The sequence below is a fragment of the Lobosporangium transversale genome, assembly GCF_002105155.1.
Source record: "Lobosporangium transversale strain NRRL 3116 chromosome Unknown BCR41scaffold_16, whole genome shotgun sequence".
Taxonomy (NCBI): Eukaryota; Fungi; Mortierellomycota; class Mortierellomycetes; order Mortierellales; family Mortierellaceae; genus Lobosporangium; species Lobosporangium transversale.
The window spans coordinates 428,579-446,526 of NW_019028994.1; the positions used below are offsets into that span (position 1 = coordinate 428,579).

The 17,948-nt window shown below is 41.4% G+C and overlaps 7 protein-coding genes across 7 annotated transcripts; 4 read left to right on the forward strand and 3 right to left on the reverse strand.

The window, feature by feature from the left end:
* Positions 1-1,018: 1,018 nt before the first annotated feature.
* On the reverse strand, positions 1,019-1,885 carry BCR41DRAFT_421745 (hypothetical protein). Its single transcript, XM_022030073.1, has 2 exons — positions 1,842-1,885; positions 1,019-1,735 (listed from the first exon to the last, which is right to left on the reverse strand). The coding sequence occupies exon 2, from the start codon at positions 1,732-1,734 to the stop codon at positions 1,120-1,122; it is 615 nt and encodes a 204-aa protein (XP_021881914.1). The 5' UTR covers position 1,735; positions 1,842-1,885; the 3' UTR covers positions 1,019-1,119.
* Positions 1,886-3,504: 1,619 nt separating this feature from the next.
* Positions 3,505-4,381, reverse strand: BCR41DRAFT_49801 (hypothetical protein). Its single transcript, XM_022030878.1, has 2 exons — positions 4,298-4,381; positions 3,505-4,135 (listed from the first exon to the last, which is right to left on the reverse strand). The coding sequence occupies exon 2, from the start codon at positions 4,132-4,134 to the stop codon at positions 3,637-3,639; it is 498 nt and encodes a 165-aa protein (XP_021881915.1). The 5' UTR covers position 4,135; positions 4,298-4,381; the 3' UTR covers positions 3,505-3,636.
* A 1,814-nt stretch (positions 4,382-6,195) lies between these two features.
* Positions 6,196-6,603, forward strand: BCR41DRAFT_370339 (hypothetical protein; the record flags this gene model as incomplete). The annotated part of the gene is made up of 1 exon (XM_022026525.1): positions 6,196-6,603. One exon carries the CDS (start codon positions 6,196-6,198, stop codon positions 6,601-6,603), a length of 408 nt encoding a protein of 135 aa, XP_021881916.1.
* Positions 6,604-6,889: 286 nt separating this feature from the next.
* BCR41DRAFT_421747 (beta toxin) lies at positions 6,890-8,160 on the forward strand (the record flags this gene model as incomplete). Its single annotated transcript, XM_022030074.1, has 4 exons — positions 6,890-7,040; positions 7,127-7,246; positions 7,353-7,518; positions 7,620-8,160. 4 exons carry the CDS (start codon positions 6,890-6,892, stop codon positions 8,146-8,148), a joined length of 966 nt encoding a protein of 321 aa, XP_021881917.1. The 3' UTR covers positions 8,149-8,160.
* An 82-nt stretch (positions 8,161-8,242) lies between these two features.
* On the reverse strand, positions 8,243-10,663 carry BCR41DRAFT_335888 (hypothetical protein). Its single transcript, XM_022022009.1, has 6 exons — positions 10,424-10,663; positions 10,191-10,253; positions 9,972-10,041; positions 9,131-9,204; positions 8,931-9,024; positions 8,243-8,814 (listed from the first exon to the last, which is right to left on the reverse strand). The coding sequence occupies exons 1-6, from the start codon at positions 10,615-10,617 to the stop codon at positions 8,419-8,421; spliced, it is 891 nt and encodes a 296-aa protein (XP_021881918.1). The 5' UTR covers positions 10,618-10,663; the 3' UTR covers positions 8,243-8,418.
* A 342-nt stretch (positions 10,664-11,005) lies between these two features.
* Positions 11,006-13,283, forward strand: BCR41DRAFT_305067 (signal recognition particle-containing protein; the record flags this gene model as incomplete). The annotated part of the gene is made up of 7 exons (XM_022020776.1): positions 11,006-11,083; positions 11,183-11,335; positions 11,507-11,635; positions 11,733-11,857; positions 11,943-12,093; positions 12,190-12,338; positions 12,440-13,283. The coding sequence occupies 7 exons, from the start codon at positions 11,006-11,008 to the stop codon at positions 13,281-13,283; spliced, it is 1,629 nt and encodes a 542-aa protein (XP_021881919.1).
* A 358-nt stretch (positions 13,284-13,641) lies between these two features.
* Positions 13,642-14,910, forward strand: BCR41DRAFT_352640 (hypothetical protein). Its single transcript, XM_022023991.1, has one exon. It carries the CDS (start codon positions 13,704-13,706, stop codon positions 14,775-14,777), a length of 1,074 nt encoding a protein of 357 aa, XP_021881920.1. The 5' UTR covers positions 13,642-13,703; the 3' UTR covers positions 14,778-14,910.
* The last annotated feature ends 3,038 nt before the right edge of the window (positions 14,911-17,948 follow it).

Consider the following 17,948-nt stretch of genomic DNA (forward strand, 5'->3'; position numbering starts at 1 on the left):
GTAAGTGCGGTTGATACAGAGCCATGGACAGGACCGCATACAAGCAGACTAGAAGAGCACTTTGCGAAGACATTGAAGCGCCTTATTCGCTCAGTGGGGAGAATATTATCTCACTCAATGAAGAACGATTGTTGGATTTCGATTTCGATTATGATCATTGCTTGATTGTTACCACATTCATAGATCGATACATTAAAAAGCTTTTATAGATGTTTCGGGGAGAGACTGATTCCCGGCTATAGGTCCCAAGTATTCTTCTATTCAACTATAGTGCATTGTGCAGGAGTGCAACAAGCGATGTCTGAGGTGGACATAAGGCTAACAGTCTTTTTTTTTTTTTTTTTTTTTTTTTTTTCACTACAAGGCCCCTCAAGGCCATGGGATCTATTTTTAAACAAAACGACCGAGGTAGAGGGTATCAGGCAAATGCCCCATAGTACTAGCAACATGTGTATTTAGGATGTGGTTAAATTGTATGTTGCCAACAGGTAGATTTCGGTGCAACATGGAGCTACAAACAAGCATGCTCTTTCTCTAGCCACACATGAGGCATCTATTCACACTATGACGACATTGTCAATGTCATCCATTCAAGTTCAAAGATTCTAGCCAAATGGAACATTACCAAGGTCCATTAGGGGGGCAGGCTGAGAAACATTGTTATATTTACGGTAGTAAGCGGTTCAGCCAAAGACTACTGGCTCAAAAACAATCAATGCAACGAAGAAGATCAATATGCAGTATAGCGCTGAGGAAAAGTCTAAGATGAAAGAAGTATGCAGGAATATCTAAAAAAAAAAAGGAGCACCTCCCCCTATTGACATTACCAAGTCGAATAGTCTCACAGGCGCCACTAAGTGAATCAATCATTTTGGCCTGCACCACCGTCTCTATACTGGTGTGGTATCCTCCATTTACTGTATAACCTTTGTGTTTAAAGGAACAGGCACGCGAGGTCATCACAACAAGGGCAAGTTTTTTTTTTTTTTTTTTTTTTTTTTTTTTTATATTTTATTTACTTAATAGAATTCAGAGGTTACAAATATCTGCGTTATGGAAGAATTGCCTTCGAAGCTGAACTGAAGCTGAACTGAGGACTTGGTCTGAACTTTCGACTATTTACTCGTCATCTTCGTCATCGTTGTGCTTGTCAACTTCGTCATCGTTGTGCTTGTCATCTTCGTCATCGTCGATGACGGCTTTCAGAAACCTCCACTCCCTGGTGTAGTCTTCTTGGTCTTCACCCCTAAAAGTAACCCAGTTTGGCTTATTAATATCCTCGTCACGGGAGTTGCCCTCGCTGGCAACAAGTGTCTGGTTGTAGTACTTTATTGGGTGAGTGAGGATGTATCTGGTCCAAATGTTTTCCCCAACCGAGGTAAAGAACCACTTTCGTCGCTTTTCAATAACACCCAGATGCGCTCCTGGAAGGATGCCAGGTCTTCCTTCCGAGAGGAATTTTCTCTTATCTGCGTTCTTGTCATAGACTTCAAGGGACACCCTGCCTTTGCCATGGTTGCGAAGTCGCCACACTTGAAGTTTAGCTTCATCTCTGGGCTCAAGTCTCACGGAGCCAACATTAGCATTTGGGTAAGCAGTGAAGTAGCGGTATGTTCTGGGCAAGCGGTGCTTTCCTTTGCAAATACGATAGTAGCCGTCAGGGAGCAAAGGCTCCGCAATGGCCACACTAATGATCGCAAGGATCGCAATCAATAAGACGGTGACTTGGTGCATACTATTCATTAGATATAGGCTTTGTGAGTACAGAGGACTAGATTGAATGGACGCTTTTATGACAAAAGTAATGGTATACGAAATAGGGTCTAAAAACTTATTCTCACCTTGAGGTAGGTCGACTTGAAGTAGTGGGGCGGATGTGTATGAGGGATAGAGATATGTTGTTGGACAGGGGTAAGCTTTGCTTTTATATATGTTTTTTTTTCCTCATGTGTAATACTGTACGAGGAACCCTTGGCGTAGAGCTGCAATAGCGCGTGGTATGTTACACAAAACACACGGCATGCAAAAAGAAATCACGAGTGATGAATGGGCCCTCCTTTCTCTAAATTTAACGCGGCGTTTGTACGGGAAAATGCTGAGGTCACGCAAGATCGACAAATCTGGCCAATTAATTTGCATTGTTGACATGGCGTCTCTTATTGACATCTACTTTTTTTTTCTGGTCCAAATATCCAACTGATCTGAACGCAAAGACCTCATTGTTACCGAGAATTGGCTTATTTTTAGACTACGCCGCCTCACCTTAAATATCTGTGCCTCAATAGGTTTCTCTTTTCTTACAGAACTCGTTGGTTGTCGAGACCAGTTACTATTTCTAGCTTTTTTTTTCTTCCTATTACTGAGAGGCCACTATCTTATTTATTGACTTGCTTGTCATAGTTGGATGCGATCAGCTTCACAAGTCGTCATACCATTTAGGCAACAGTGTCAAGTATATAAAGCGAGATCTGTACGGCGTTCTATAAATTGCCAGAAGTTACTAAACGTGGCAATGGTCATAGTAGAAAATATTGAGAGTTTTTTTTTTATTTATTTTTTTTATAATATTGTTAATATGAGGTGCTCGTTGAGTGTCAGACTACAGATAAAAAAAAAAAGGAAAATATCCTTAGACTCTCCTAGTGATGTCACCTCTATTTTCTCCCAAGGTAGCACATTTCTACTTGTGTTTATAACAGAAACATTACTTTAAAATGGCTAGCTCATTTTCAAAAATAAAAATAAAATTTAAAAACCACCATCTTTTGCTAGAAATCAAGGTAAAAGAAGGAGTGCCGCCATGACATTGACCAAGACAGGAACAAGAGTGCCATCACCATAGTAGCTTAGACATGAGCTGAGTTTGACTTCATTTTACATGCACCGCCTGAATTCAGGAGAACCTGCACAGACAATCACAGACAGGTTTTGCAGGTATACTCAATCATCGATGTATCATGAAAAATGTACTCATTCATGCCTGCAGGAGTGAAGGACAATCCCCATGGCTTTAAAGGAGAGGACTATGGACATTCTCACTAAGCCTCCAATGACACCCTGACTTTGGCTGTAGCAGTAATGGTAACCTAGGATTACATCTGCAAGCAAAAAGGAGAGGACTCCCTTCTTCTTCGGAAAGAACCCCTTTCTTTTTGTACTCGAGTTTCCCAGATGAAAAGGAGCCAGAAAGCTACCTTTATCCTGCTCAGGAGTCGAGTTGGCTGGGAAGGCTATTAAAACCAGTTGTGGGCCCATAGATCAAAGCAGGTCAGCAGTGCTCGGTAAAATTGCTTACTTTACATCTTGGCGTCCATGTGTTCCTAGTTACCTCAAGTCATATGTACCAATGCAAATGAAAGTTACAGATAAAGGAGCTTATTGTTTTCAAGTCTTGCTCAGATTCCGCTTTGTAAGACGACCTTTTTGTATTGTCGCATATTTACTATTTACTCCATGGGAATCCTGTATAATGCACAAAGGGTCTATCTGATCGCTTTATTGCCTTTATGTTCATACTTTCATTTCTATTTTTTTTCAAACACTTAATACTATAACAGCAGCGAGACTATCCTCAATATCTAGGACAAGGCCTTTGAGGGTTTCATTTAGTTTCAAAAGGATGTCAGAGGCTCGCCTCTAGTGGACAGGAGTGAAGTTCCAAGGCTGCTTGCCTCTGGGATTGCCATCGGAGAGGAGAGCAATGCGCTTGGGATATACAGTGTCAGGAGTGACATCGACATTGAGCCACTTGTCATGGACCTTCACTGGGTACACGATCTTGTACTTGCCGTCATCAGCCTTTTCGAGCGTCCACTTCTGGCTAGTGCCACTAACAGCCAAGTAAGCATACTCCTTGGCACCAGATCGGCTCAATGAGAGGTATCGCTGGTGGTATCCGCGAGGAGAAAGAGTGACCTTGTCACCAGCATGGTTACGGAGATACCATTCCTGATAATAGCCAGGAGCTGACAGAGACTCCTGGTAAGTGGCAGGCCAGTACCCGGTGCCTCCTGTTTTAGTGGTGATATAGCGGTTATCGATGGAGATGCGGTAGTATCCATCAGGGAGAAGCGCAGCCATGGCCACGTTAACGATTGCGAGGGCTGTAGCCAAGAAAGCGAGTGGTTGATACATCCTATTCATTAGTCGCAGATATAACGAAGCGTTAACAGGGGAGGCAGCCTGCCAAAAAAAAAAAAAAAAAAAAAAAAAAAAAAAAAAAAAAAAAAACAAAGCAAAGCAAAGACAATAGAGCAACCTGCTAGCGCAGTACTCAGGAACAGGAGATAAGGCTTACCTGAGAAGGTTGAGTTGAAGAAGTAGGCTAGAAAAGGAGGTTAAAGAAGTAGGTAAAGCAAGTAGAGTGCAAGAGCTGTGAGTGTTGGTTGATGATTGAGAATTGCTCTGAGGAACCCGTCCCTTTTATATGGATTTTGTCTTCTTTGTAACGTCTAGATTGACATGACCGCGCAGCCAGCTTTACGTACCTGATAGTTACTCTCAGGGGTTCTAGATGAGTAAGTACGCGCAGCTCGCAGCTATAGCCAATGAGACTGATGTTCAAAGTGCTTTTGTTCTTTCATGCTTTCCCTCCAACGGCCTACTCTTCCTCCCGATCATGTATCTCGCAGATAGGCCATGTTCCATTGATCTAAACGCAGCCACCTCATTGTCTATGGTATGAATTTGCATTTTTATTTTTAGGAGGGCCAATCCATGTGCCTGTTCTCTTTTTTATTTTTATTTCCTCATACTTTTTACCTTGCCATCCATTGTGTACTTCTAATCACTAGAGTCGCGAAGAGGCCCAGACATAGCCCATCATAGGAAGCTGAAGCTTCTCTAATACAACGAAAATATACAAGGACTGAGAAGAGTATAAGCCTTGACCTTAGGAATATGTGAATATCTTGGACTTGAAGCCTAAATTAGTGGCAATTTACTAAATCAGTCTAGAGTTGGTTCCAGGCCTTTCTTTTTAACGCTCCACATCATAATTGCTGAGAAACGAAACCTATAGACTGCAGTAAAATGTCGCAAAGAACGAAGGAAAGGCAGAGTTTTATTAGGCATCAGTCACATGAGCTGATGTTGATAGGCTATGCTTCATTGTCAGTTGGCTATATTTGTCTTTGGCACCGCCATTTGCCTCACAAGGCCGCCGCAAAGTCCCTTCCTTCCTGCCAATCAATGAGCAGCAAAGCACACTTGCCCTGGCTGGATGGCTTTGAGTGCTTAGAATAACTCGTGCCAACTATGACTCAAGCCATAGATTTTCTCTATGCTAGGAATAAGAAAGGAGATCGTATACATGTACTGTGCTTTGTACTTATTGAATAAGTCAATACTTTTTTATACGTGCTCATCAAACATGTGCAAGTGATTCAATATCCTGTTTTGAATAGAAGTATACCCGGTCGGGCCAGTAGTAGCTGTTAACAAAGCGTTACCTTCGGTATATTATATCGCATTATATTCTAGTTCAACAGAAGCGGCTGAGGTACAGCCATCCTATCTCTCCGCAACATGAGACGAGACTTCTCAGATAAATTATTCTTTCGTTGAGCGCTAATACCAGAACAAGCTATTTATATGCATTGGGCATAGACTACGAAGCAACATGGCGTGTATCTCAGTACTCAACTGAAGAAAGCAAGCTATTGCATGGTATAAAGGTGTGTAGGGCTATGCTTATGGTTTCTGCAATGTCATCCACTGATACATTCTGTCAATATCCAGATATCATAGGTAAAATCTCAGATATTTTGGCCCTGAGATATCATGGGCGCTAGGCGCGTGCCAGAATTCTGAGCCAATGAACGGTCCAAGCGTTGGAATCAGGAACAACCGCTAGCGAGTTTGTCAGAGCTCATATCCAATCAAGTTGCAAAGGCCTGTCACACACTTTACTCCATTACATTAGCGCAAAATCAAGTGATGCTAACATATCCGGGCCGTTTTCTTACTAATAAAATCTTCACAAACCCCTGACTCTAATCCTGATCACAAAGGCAGGAACTGTACAACAAACCATGGCCCCTCTGAGTGAACTCAACATTAAGTTTTTATTTATTTATTTGAAAAAATATTTTTCTTTACAATAAGAAGAGTATATACATATGTATAATATATATATATATACATATATATATATAAATATGGTGGATCTGGGTACTATGGGGACGTGGGAAACCGATGGCAGCTCTCCCTCTTTGTAATCCAATCCCTGGCTCACGCGGTCATTATGCATGGATACTCCGAGGCCAATCAACTTGGCCTGCATTCCCACGTCATGGTGCAACCGTACGCTTAAAAGAATTTGTTGTCCGAAATACAAAGTTCAGAATTTGTGCCCTGAATTCAAGATGTTTGTACTCTGCAAATGATGTGGGTTGGTGTGCATTGGTTCTCTCCTCCAATAAAACCAAACATTTTATGCGTTTTGTTGATGATAGGCTGGACAATGCCAATGCGGTTGTAAGATTAGTCATGGAATTGAGAAAGCTCCTTCGTTGGCAAGCATACAACGCGTCCATTAAACAAAAAGTGTGTCTAGACCAGGGAAGGCAGATCGGAGCATTTGTGGGTTTGTTTGCATGCTAGCAAAGCACACTGAACCGTTTGTACGGCTGATTCTTGCTTTAATGCATGTATAGATTTAGATGGCCGGCTCTGTGTAGGATGCGGAAAATCTTTTAGGTAACTTTGATTGAAAAAACTAATCTTCAGATGGTATTATGCTATCCGCTAATGGGTCATAATACTATAAAAACCAAGGTGGGCTATCCTTAACAACTCTTCTATCTTTTCTTCACGAGTCTCAACTCTCTTACCTTATCCTTCCTTCCTCCGCTTTTTTTTTTTTTAACAAACAAGCCCATTAGACACCATGAAAATCACAACTACTCTCTTCTCTCTAGCAGCCGCAGCCGCAGTCATGTTGCCTTCCGCTGTTGTAGCTGCCAAGAATGCGACAATCAGTGTATTAAGCGACAATGTTTACTTCTTGAGCGAAACATTGTACCCTAATTGGGGACAGAGTAAGTGGGGACAATGATCGTTTTGGTCACCTTATGCGACCTTATCGCCAGCTGACATTCATTTTTTTTTTTTTTTTTTTTTTTAGAAATTAGGGCAGATTTGATTGCAAAAGCGGACTATGTCAAGAATCACGATGTTGTTGTAATTCAAGAATGTTTCGCCAACAATGCTTGCGACGTCCTTCGTAGTGGCCTTAATTCTCAATGTAAGTGTGTTCTTTTTTACGCAAACTGGAAATATTTCTGTGTATCTCTTTTTATAAGACTAAACTTTTTTTTTTTTTTTTTTTTTTTTTAAACCGTTCTTCCCAGACCCATATCAAACCCCTACTCTTGGACGAAACAAAAATGGGTGGGATTCTACTTCAGGCGAATACTCTTGGGTCTATCCTGAGAACGGTGGTGTGGCCATCATGAGCAAATGGCCCATCAAGCAGAAGCATCAATTCATTTTCAGTCATGGCTGTGGATGGGATAAGTAAGGATCAAAAGAGGAAGTTCTGCTGTTATACTTTATTTTGCTCATCCCGTCTGGTATTCTGACATAAACAATTTTTATTTTTTCTCTGAAACTTTCAGATTATCAAATAAGGGGTTTGTGTATGCTGTCCTTGATTACAAAGGGACAAATATCCATGTCTTTGGCACACACACACAAAGTGATGACAGTCAGTGTGGACAGGGCGAAGCAGCAAGTTACCGTGCCCAAGCCATGGATGCCTGGCGTCGCTTCATCGATTCCCGCAATATCCCCAAAAACGAGTTAGTGATCATGGCAGGTGACTTCAACATTGATCGCGACACCAATGAGTTCAAGGATTTGTTGACACGGTTGGATGTGCACCAACCCACAACCTACAAGGGTCATGCTTGGACCTATGACCCAAAGAACAATCAGATTGCACGTTACAATGATCCAAATCATCCTCAACAGTATCTTGATTATGTCTTTACGGACAAGAGGCATTTGGCTGTCAGATCTGCAATCCAAACATCGCTCAATATCCAATCTCCACAATATCATCTCCAAGGAGTAGCCTATAATGAGTATAGCGACCACTATCCTGTCATAACCGTCATTGAGGCAGATCTAGAAACTACACCATAAGCAATCCTCCTGCATACCAATAATATTAAACAGTTCTTTTCATCTTTTTAAACCATTTTTTATGCATTTTCTCTGTTCGGAGCATTGAGGGATTGGCAATAGGTCTTCATGTCTCAATTGCGATATTGAGTATTTTATTTCATTGTGGTTTGAGACATATTAAATTTGATGGCGCTATTTCACTTCATTCCGCTGCCATGCATCGATGAATATAATGGACGAAGAATAGGAGAACAAAAAGGGCAAAAATAAGGTGTCAATTATGAATGTCTAGTCGCGGCTGCCACTGCGAGAGCGTTCCCTGCGAGGAGCAGGGCTACCAGAGCGATCGCGGGAGGGTGTACGCTCTCTGACAGGGCTACGATCTCTTGGGGCAGGGCTGCGGTCACGGGGAGCGGGGCTACGCGAGCGACGACTACTACGGCCAGAGCGACGGTCTCTGCTACTGTCACGGCGGCGAGGGCTACGTGAACGAGAGCGACGGCGATCTCTGTCGCGACGATCTCTACTACGAGAACGGGAGTTGCGGCGGTAGCGGTCGTGACGGTCTCTACTGCGAGAGCGGGAGCGGCGGCGGTCTCGATCACGACCAAACTCACGGCCACGATCTCTGTCGCGTCCACCACGGCCCATGTCACGAGGGGCAGTGTCGCGTGAAGGATCGAACTAACGGTCGTGCAACATATTTTGGGTGATGTATAGAAGATTACGTTTAAAAAAAAAAAAAAAAAAAAAAAATAGTCCAAATGACAGCAGGTAAACTACATTGGAATTCAGCTTACCTCACGGAGAGAAACAGGGTTGCCTCTTAGGTCCTCGCCATTCAAGGTTTTGATGGCGTTTTGAACATCTTCTGCAGAAGAGAACTCGACAACACTGTTTTAATTATGAAGATAGAAGCAAATAGGTTAGATACCTGGGCTAAAGCAGCAATCATATGGATATCAACTTTTCAAATTATAAAAAAAAAAAAAAGACTCACCCTTGGCTGTCATTATCCTTGCTAATATCAGCAAATGTGACTTCGCCGGCTCTACGCATCAAATCTTTGATATCCTGAGAAACCAAATACGGAAAAAGAGTTCATAGAGAGAAGGAGAAACGAAACAGGAGGGAGGGTTTAGGGTCCACAGAGCGGCATGAAAGATAAAGATAAATCGTGAACAAAGTTGGGACCATTGATCGCATGCGCTCCGTCCTTGTGGATAGTAAAACGAAGAATCCCAGGCTGGCCAACAAACAGCTCTCCATTTTTTTTTTCCATATCGATCGCATAGGCACATAGCATTAGGGCAGATGGCGGCAACAACTTGTCGACCTTTCTGGCACGTGAATGCATTTTTTTTTTCTTCCATTCTTTCTATTTTCTTTTCCTTTTAAGCATAAACCATCTGGAACCTTGGCTGAGGAGAATTGTTTTCATCCAAGGGAAAAAAAAAAAAAAGAAATCCAGGTATGCACGCACTTCTTGGACCCAGTGTCAAGCAATTGGTCCCGAGAGGCGGGGCTAGCAAGCTAGCGAGCACGTCCAATGGTTCCAATCTGTCGGCCACAAAGTCCATGATTTGATAATCAAGTCCCGCAGCCACATCTGGTTAAGGTGTCTAAATAAATTGGGGAAGTCTACTCCATGTCTGACGAATATGTGTATGCATTTTTTTCTTTTTTTTAAGGCAGCAGAGGAGCTTGCTGAAAGGGGAAATAGGAATCACAGGTACGGAGGCATGGCCGCAAGATCAAGGCTCGCAATCAGATCCTACTATGGCCTCCGATGGTATAAAGAGAATGGGCCCGCAAACTTGAGGGATAAAAGTAGTTCGTACCTGCCAGCTGACACCATGGGCCAAATTTTCGACAATCAAGCGATGTTCGGTTCTCTCTGGGGGGCGGAATCTAATTCAAATCAATGTGATGGCGCAGAAATAGAAAAGAGAAAAGTTGAGCCAATCATTTCAAATCTGTAATCAGCAGACAATTGCTCAAAATACATGACAAATACAGTAAGGAAACCCGTCACAGCATAGCAGATAAGCACAACATACCTGCGATCATCTCTATCATCACGACGATCCCGTCTGTCACCGCGAGCAAGCTCGACAACAAGTCTAAAAAGTGATCGTTTTTTTTTTTGTTTTTATCAGTGTACCAAATTTAAATCTGATTTACATTTATACTAAATTCATCAAGAAACGAACTAGGATAGCAAGAATGTGGAAGAGTAACGAAAATACAATAATAACAATAATTAAAAAAAAGAAAAAAAAAAAAGACATACCGCTCACCCATAAAATCCTTGCCATGAATGTCGTAGACAGCATCCTTAGCATCTCGAGGATCACTGAACTCAACAAAGCCGAATCCATTCTTGAGAGTAACTTCTCGGAGTCTGCCGTAATTCTTAAACAGACTCTCTACATCACGATCAGATGCATCTCTGGAGAGATGACCAAGATATACACGAGTTCCCATGATGCTGTTCTTTTTTTTCAGGTTGCTGATGAAGAGATGGGAAGACAAAGAAGAGAAAAACAAAAAGGAAAAAAGAGAAAAACGGGGACGAAAGGAACATGGCACAATGGCCGCCTGAGTTACGTCATCGAAGTCACGAGACGTTCGACCCAATGATCTGCCTACTACCTGTTGCTCTTCATCTGTACACTTGTGTCAGTTCATTACTTCATTCACTTTTACCATTTAACTTACTTCCCCTTAGGCGATCTTGTCCATAGCTTATCATCACCATTATAACTGCTATCGTCAAAACAACTCCATAAGCAATAAGATAACTTCTCATCACTCTTCTCCTATCATTCCTCTTATATTTTACTTCCTTAATACATAAGAATATATACACAAGATGGTGTTGGCAGATTTAGGGCGTAAAATCAATGGGGCTATTCAGAACATGTCCAAGGCCAATGTCGTCGACGACAAGGTGACTTTACTAGAATACATCCTAGTTTCTATATTTACCGAGGCAACACAGGACTTTGTATGGTTCGCTTTTCTGACATCAAAAAACGTATTTCTTTAGGTCGTTGATGACATGCTGAAAGAAATCAGTAATGCGTTGATGGAGTCCGATATCAATATTAAACTTGTCATGAATCTTCGCAAGAATGTCAAGGCTACAGTTAGTCTTGATGAAAATACTGGTGCTGTCAATAAGAAGAGAACCATTCAGAAGGTATAGGAGCTAGCTGATTTATCTTCATATTATTAGTTCTTGGCGGTGGTCTCAACTATCATCGATGTAAAAATGTGGCTAAATATTCTACTCCTTTCTTTTTTTTTTTTTTTTTTTTTTTTTTTTCTTCTATATTATTATTATTACTATTATTGATATGGTTATTACCAGGCTGTCATGGATGAACTCACTCGACTTGTCGATCCAGGTGTAGAGGCATGGAAGCCAAAGAAGGGAAAAGCGAACGTGATCATGTTTGTCGGCCTTCAAGGAAGTGGAAAGACAACAACCTGTACTAAGGTTCGTCTATTATCCTTTTATAATGATTGGCACACAAAGAATTGCGCCCATATTAATCTAGATCCTGTAAACTGATGTCACCTTAATCATCTCATAGTTGGCATCATTCTATCAACGCAAAGGATGGAAGACCTGCTTGGTCTGTACAGATACATTCCGTGCTGGTGCTTTTGATCAATTAAAGCAGAATGCCACCAAAGCAAAAATTCCATACTACGGAAGGTGAGTAATCAGCAACCCTCGTCCTGGATTTCGTGTGAAAAGTTCTCGTGCTGATCTCTAGTTTACTCTTTTTTTGTATCTCTAGTTATACAGAGACCGATCCTGTTCAGCTTGCACATGAGGGTGTATCAAAGTTCAAGAAGGAAAACTTCGAGATTATCATTGTTGATACATCTGGTCGTCATAAGCAGGAGCAGGAGCTATTCAACGAAATGCAGCAGATTTCCTCCGCAGTGGTATGAATCAATATTATTGTCAATCTCTCAGGACAAGAAAACATGAAGCAATTCAGAAGTGATCTCTCATACCTTTTTAACTTCATGGATCATTAGACCCCCGATAGCACTATATTTGTCATGGATGGTACAATCGGTCAAGCTGCTGATGGACAAGCACGAGCTTTCAAAGAAGCTGCCAATGTCGGGTCAATCATTGTTACAAAGATGGATGGTCATGCCAAAGGAGGAGGAGCCATTTCAGCGTAAGTTTTTTTTAAAGTTAAGCTATAAAGGTATATTGAGAATGATGAGATTCTTACATTTTTTTTCTTTTTGATTTTCTAATGGACTTTTTGATATGTAGTGTTGCCGCAACCAAATGCCCAATCATTTTTATCGGAACAGGAGAGCATATGCATGACCTTGAACGATTTGCACCGGGGCCTTTTATTTCAAAAATGATGGGAATGGGTGACATCAGCGGATTGATGGAGACTGTTCAAGATTTGAAACTGGACCAAAACAAAGATTTGATGAAGAAGTTGGAGCAAGGACAATTCAGCATTGGCGATATGTACGAACAATTTACAACCATTCTGAAAATGGGTCCTCTGAGTAAGGTGATGGGCATGATGCCGGGAATTCCTCCAGAGCTATTGGCTGGATCAGATGCAGAAGGCGGTAATCGTATTAAACGCTTTATGTGTATCATGGACAGCATGAGTGCTAAAGAGCTGGCTGGTGAGGGTAAAGAGTTTGTAGATGAACCAAAGCGCTTGGTTCGTGTTGCTCGTGGATCAGGCACGTCAGTTGCTGAGGTAGAGACGTTGCTTCAACAGTACAAGACATTCGCTGCAATGGTCAAGAAGATGGGAGGTCAGAACGGCCTGCTAAAGAACATGCAGGGCATGCAGCAGGGAGGCGCTGGAAATCCCATGTTGAACAACAACAGGATGCAACAGGCGATGAAGCAACTCCAGAGTGGTGCAATTCCCAACATTCCTGGCATGAATGGTATGGATATTCAAGGCATGATCAACCAGATGGGTGGCATGTCTGGTGTACAAAACATGATGAAGAGCATGATGGGAGGAGGAGGTTTCCCTGGTATGCCTGGTATGGGCGGCGCAGGAGGTTCAGGGAGTGCAGGCGGCATGCCCGACTTTTCACAAATGGCCAAGATGATGAAGTCGATGGGTATGGGCTAAAGCAAAGTCATTTTCAGTCGTTTATACGTTTATAAGGATTTTAGGGGACATGCATGAATAAATAATAAATCATACTAGTAAAGTAAACAGCCTTCGACTCTTGACCACTATTTATATGCTTTTGCAACTTTGCCCTCGGACTTCAGCCCAGAAATTGCAAAACAATGAGGCATCGCCACAACATAAAAAAGCACGTCACGTGCCTATTTTTAGCCTTCTTTTTGTGGACTGGAACATCATGCTTCTGCTCATCTCACCAACCAACCCAGCTCATTGCTACTCCAGCTCTCTTCAATCATTCTCTCTCTCCCTCTATCTTTATCTCTCTCTCTCTTTCTTTATCTCTCTTTTTTTTTTTTTTTTTTTTTTCCTACTATCCCATCATCTTTCTTAACTCATCTTCATAATTTCATATTAATCATGTCATATAATAACAACAGTTACGGCCCAAATAGCAACGGAGGAGGTTATGGCGGCAACAGCTACGGTAACAATAATAGCTATGGTGGTAATAGCAACGGCAGTCCTGGCTCTTATGGAGGGTACGGAGCTGGGCAGAGGCCTGGCCAGTACGGTCAACAGCAACAGTATGGTGGTGGCCAGTATGGTGGTGGCCAGTATGGTCAAAACCAGGGCTACGGCGGTAACCAGCCAGGCCAGTATGGCCAACAACAACAATATGGCGGGCAGTATGGCCAGAACCATTATGGTCAAAACCAATACGGCCAAAATCAATACTATGGTGACCAGAATGGGCCAGCCCCTGAACAAGTAACTGCTGAGGATGTGGACAAAGTCGCACAGCAAATCCGTGATGTGCGTCAAGAGTCCGTCCAATCGACCCGAAATGCACTGCGTGCGCTTCAAGAAGCTGACGAGAGTGCTGGACGCACTATGAATCAGTTGTCCGAACAGTCTGAACAGCTGGGTCGCATCGAACGCAACCTTGATTCTGCCCAAATCCATGCAGACAATGCACAACAAAAAGCTGGTGAGCTCAAGACTGTGAACCGGTCCATGTTCGCTATTCATATCAAGAACCCATTCAATTCGACCAAGAAGAAGGAACGTGAGCTTGAAGAGGCTAAGCGTAAGGCTGCAGAAGAGATGGCGCAGCGTGAAGCGATCCGTAAAGAGGAATATGAATCGAAGCAAAGAGTTAATGCTGCACGTGGCCAGGGACCTTACGCTAGCAATGGATATAACAGTAACTCGAACAGCTACAGTAATAATGGGCGTGGAGGTACTGGAGAGCAATCAATGTACTCGTTTGAGAACACTGCAGAGGATGATGCTGCAGAAGCCGAGATTAACCAAAACTTGGATATGATGGGTGGCTTCATGGACCGCCTCAAGAACAGCGCCATGGCCATGAATGTGGAGGTCAATCGGCAGAATGAGCGCATGGTTGGCGTCTCTAGGAAGACGGATGATGTTCATGGCTCTGTTCAACACAACACACAGCTGTTACAAAAGATTGCTAAGCGTGGATAAGATACCGAAAAGAAAAAAGAAAAAAATCGTTTTGCAAAGCTGTAATTCCTATGATAAAAAACGACGGGTTTTGTTTTCTGAAGATATAACACTTACTTTTATATACCTGTTTTTGAAATAAACATTAAAAAAAAAAGGTAACGATGTGCCTGCAATGAGTCCTAGTTTGGCCTCTGTGGTATGGCTAGATGCATACAAAAATAAACTAATTCTGATAATGTACTTCATCCATAATGATTGCCATCCATGGCGATATTGATCCCAACTCGCCCAAAAAAATAAAAGCGTCAAATCGCGTTAAATCTTTGTGTAACGACGGAACGGAGGCAATAAATTATTTTTAATAATAAAATATCATGAGCATTAAGACAAAGGAGAAGGTACAAGCGATCCAAAAGCTCATCCTTCACTAATTTTAAATTGATCTAATAATTTATTTCTTATTATTTCTTTATTTGTTCCAGGTTCAGTGACAAAACGGGCTTCCGCATCCAAAAACGTCGTATCGCTTATTGCATCTGATTATCTAAAGGATAGCACTAAGAAGTAGCTTATTTTATGATGCGTTTCCCAATGATTTTTTGCCAGTGCACTAAAGTCTAGAATTTTTTTTTTTTTTTTTTTTTTTCACTGATCAACTTGATTAGTATGATGTGTGTCTGGTGTATCAGCGATGGGATGGCATGGCGTACTTAATATTCTGTATGCTGGAGTACCAGCCTAGAAATTACTTACAGTGAGAGTATTCTGAGTGGTGGCGTATCACACTAAAAAAAAAAAAAAAAAAAAAAAAACTACACACAGTGCAAAATTTGCAAGTGAAATCTCTGTAAATTATAACATTTAAATGTGTGGATCGCGATTAAAATCAAGTAATCTAATAGGCAGGAGAAAAGGCATGAATTCGATAAGAGTACCTCTCTTTTATCCCCTTTATCAACTTGTATGTTTGGCCTCTCAAGGTCTTGATATGATGAACTGGGTCATCGGGTTAACATTCATATTTGGCAACAACAATAACAATAATAATAAAAAAATGCACTGTATGATACTCCTCCATTCAAGACATAGTAGGCTGTTACGCATGGGTACCGATTTGAAAAGGATGAAAATCTGGAATTTCTGTTGATCCTTGTCAACCAGATAAGGATGTTAGAATACAATTTAGTAGCCCTCATTTGACAATAGATAATTGCTTCTATAAGGGAAATTTTATAAAACGGAGAAGGTGTCCAACGTGTCGACGCCTCACATTGTTTCGGTTGTAAATTTTTTGAATACGAATTGTAGAATCCAATGACGGAGTATGACTTTGGCATGAGCTAAAGTTTGTCCTGTGTTACTGAACGTGGCGTGAAACCTGGCTCCTCATGACGCATTTTCATTTTATTATTAATTTCACAATAGGAGGGTACGGGTATGCTAAAAAAAAAAAAAAAAAAAAAACCCTAAACACTCTGAATAGTTTGTAGTAACGCGCTTCAATCCAGTAGCAGAGATTTGTCAGGATTGCAACAGCTGCTCTCATAGGAAGGGAGGTTACAAAGTTTTCTCGACCTGAGAAGGATCAAATCATTTTAATAATTAGATCCGCATGGACTTGTGAAGAGTTCGCGTCAAGGATAGTAGGGTTTGTTCTCTATTCTGATGCCAAACAGAGTGTTGGAGAGTAGTGGACACTAGTTTTGGCATGGCACAGCTAAAGAGGAAAAGACACGTCCCTTTATTTTATTATATTTTATATCGGATGGATCATGAAAAAATATAGCAGGAAAAGATTGAGCATAACTCACCAGAAAGTTGATCGCATGCAACATGCCTAACTGTTACATCGCCTTCTGCTCCAGCGCATCATTGTTCGCTATTGACATTTGAATCAATTATTCATCATCACTCATCTTGACAACGAGCATCAACATACTAAAAAAAAAAAAGAAAAGAAAAGAAAAGAAAAGAAAAATTGTAATTCCACACCTTGGCCTCATTTCACGATCAGGTCATTTTGTTCTGGTCCATATTTTTTTTATTTGTTTTGTTATTATGCCTTTATCTGTATCCAGGGAATGCAGAGTTACTTGTAAACCATTCCTGATAGTCATATTCTTTGAGGCATTGGTTGACTTTATTTATTTTATTAATTAGATGTTTTATGAACTACAGCCACCAAGAATAACAATAAAAAAAATCTGTTAAAATCTGTGCCTTCATGGCTGTGTCATTGACATTCTTTGTACTCTTTCTTTTTTTTAAAAAAAAGCTGGAATATTCAGGACGTTCACTGTTTTCATTGACCTCAGTTGCCAGTCCTGCTTTTCTTTGCTTCCAACTCTTATCCCTTGTTCAAGATCGCTGTATTGTCCTGTTTATCAGTCTTAATAGCCGACATCAGCACCTGTGCTCTTTTCCTGGAAACAGCAACAGACTGAAGCTGGGGCCATCTAGTCTCAGCTAGACACGACTGTCGAAGACACAGACCTTTTTTTTTTTATCCAACTGGGTTTTTTTTTTTTTTTTTTTTTTTTTTTGAATGCCCTGCTTGTCTGGCAGTCTGACATACATATTGAATAAAAATAAAATAACATCTAAAATTCTTTCCCCCAAAACCTGTATCATTTTCAACTCCACCCTCCACTGCCCCTCCTGCTCCTTTATACTCTTTCTTTACTGCCCTCGCTATTCAACTGGCATACAAAGGTATTGTTCAGTCCCACTGTTGACCCACTTTTGTCTTTCTGGCAGAGACGATTGCGATTTCGAATAATAAAGTAAGACAGAAAAGACGTCCAACTGATTCTTAGTCGGAATCAACGTTTGACATCACTTTTTATTTCGAATCACTAAAAAAAAAAAGATCAACTAACTTTGAGTACCATCAATAACAACCCATATCACAACATTGTAATAACAATAGCAGCAAAGGGCAACAACGTCAACAATAACAACCTCTTTGCAACGATTCTTTGCCTATCTGCTTCTAACTGGGCATTGCCATCATCTATCCGCCACCACGTGCCTTGAAATATCGTTCCCTTACTTCATTTCCTCGCAATCAAAGATACATCGGTACGGTCAGCTCACCTCTTTATCCCTTCTTCATCGAAGCAACGTAATCCCTCGGATTCGAGTCTCCTTTCGTCACTTTCTGTCGACCCTGGATTGGCATACCATTAT

Bases quoted from the DNA above. Each gene is read 5' to 3' on its own strand.
- BCR41DRAFT_335888 (XM_022022009.1), bottom strand. From the start codon at position 10,617: ATGGGAACTCGTGTATATCTTGGTCATCTCTCCAGAGATGCATCTGAT. The intron at 10,042-10,190 runs GTATGTTGTGCT...GATTTGAATTAG, and splicing joins GATGATAGAGATGATCGCAG to ATTCCGCCCCCCAGAGAGAA. The intron at 9,025-9,130 runs GTGAGTCTTTTT...TAATTAAAACAG, and splicing joins AAGGATAATGACAGCCAAGG to TGTTGTCGAGTTCTCTTCTG.
- BCR41DRAFT_352640 (XM_022023991.1), top strand. From the start codon at position 13,704: ATGTCATATAATAACAACAGTTACGGCCCAAATAGCAACGGAGGAGGT.
- BCR41DRAFT_49801 (XM_022030878.1), bottom strand. From the start codon at position 4,134: ATGTATCAACCACTCGCTTTCTTGGCTACAGCCCTCGCAATCGTTAAC.
- BCR41DRAFT_421745 (XM_022030073.1), bottom strand. From the start codon at position 1,734: ATGCACCAAGTCACCGTCTTATTGATTGCGATCCTTGCGATCATTAGT.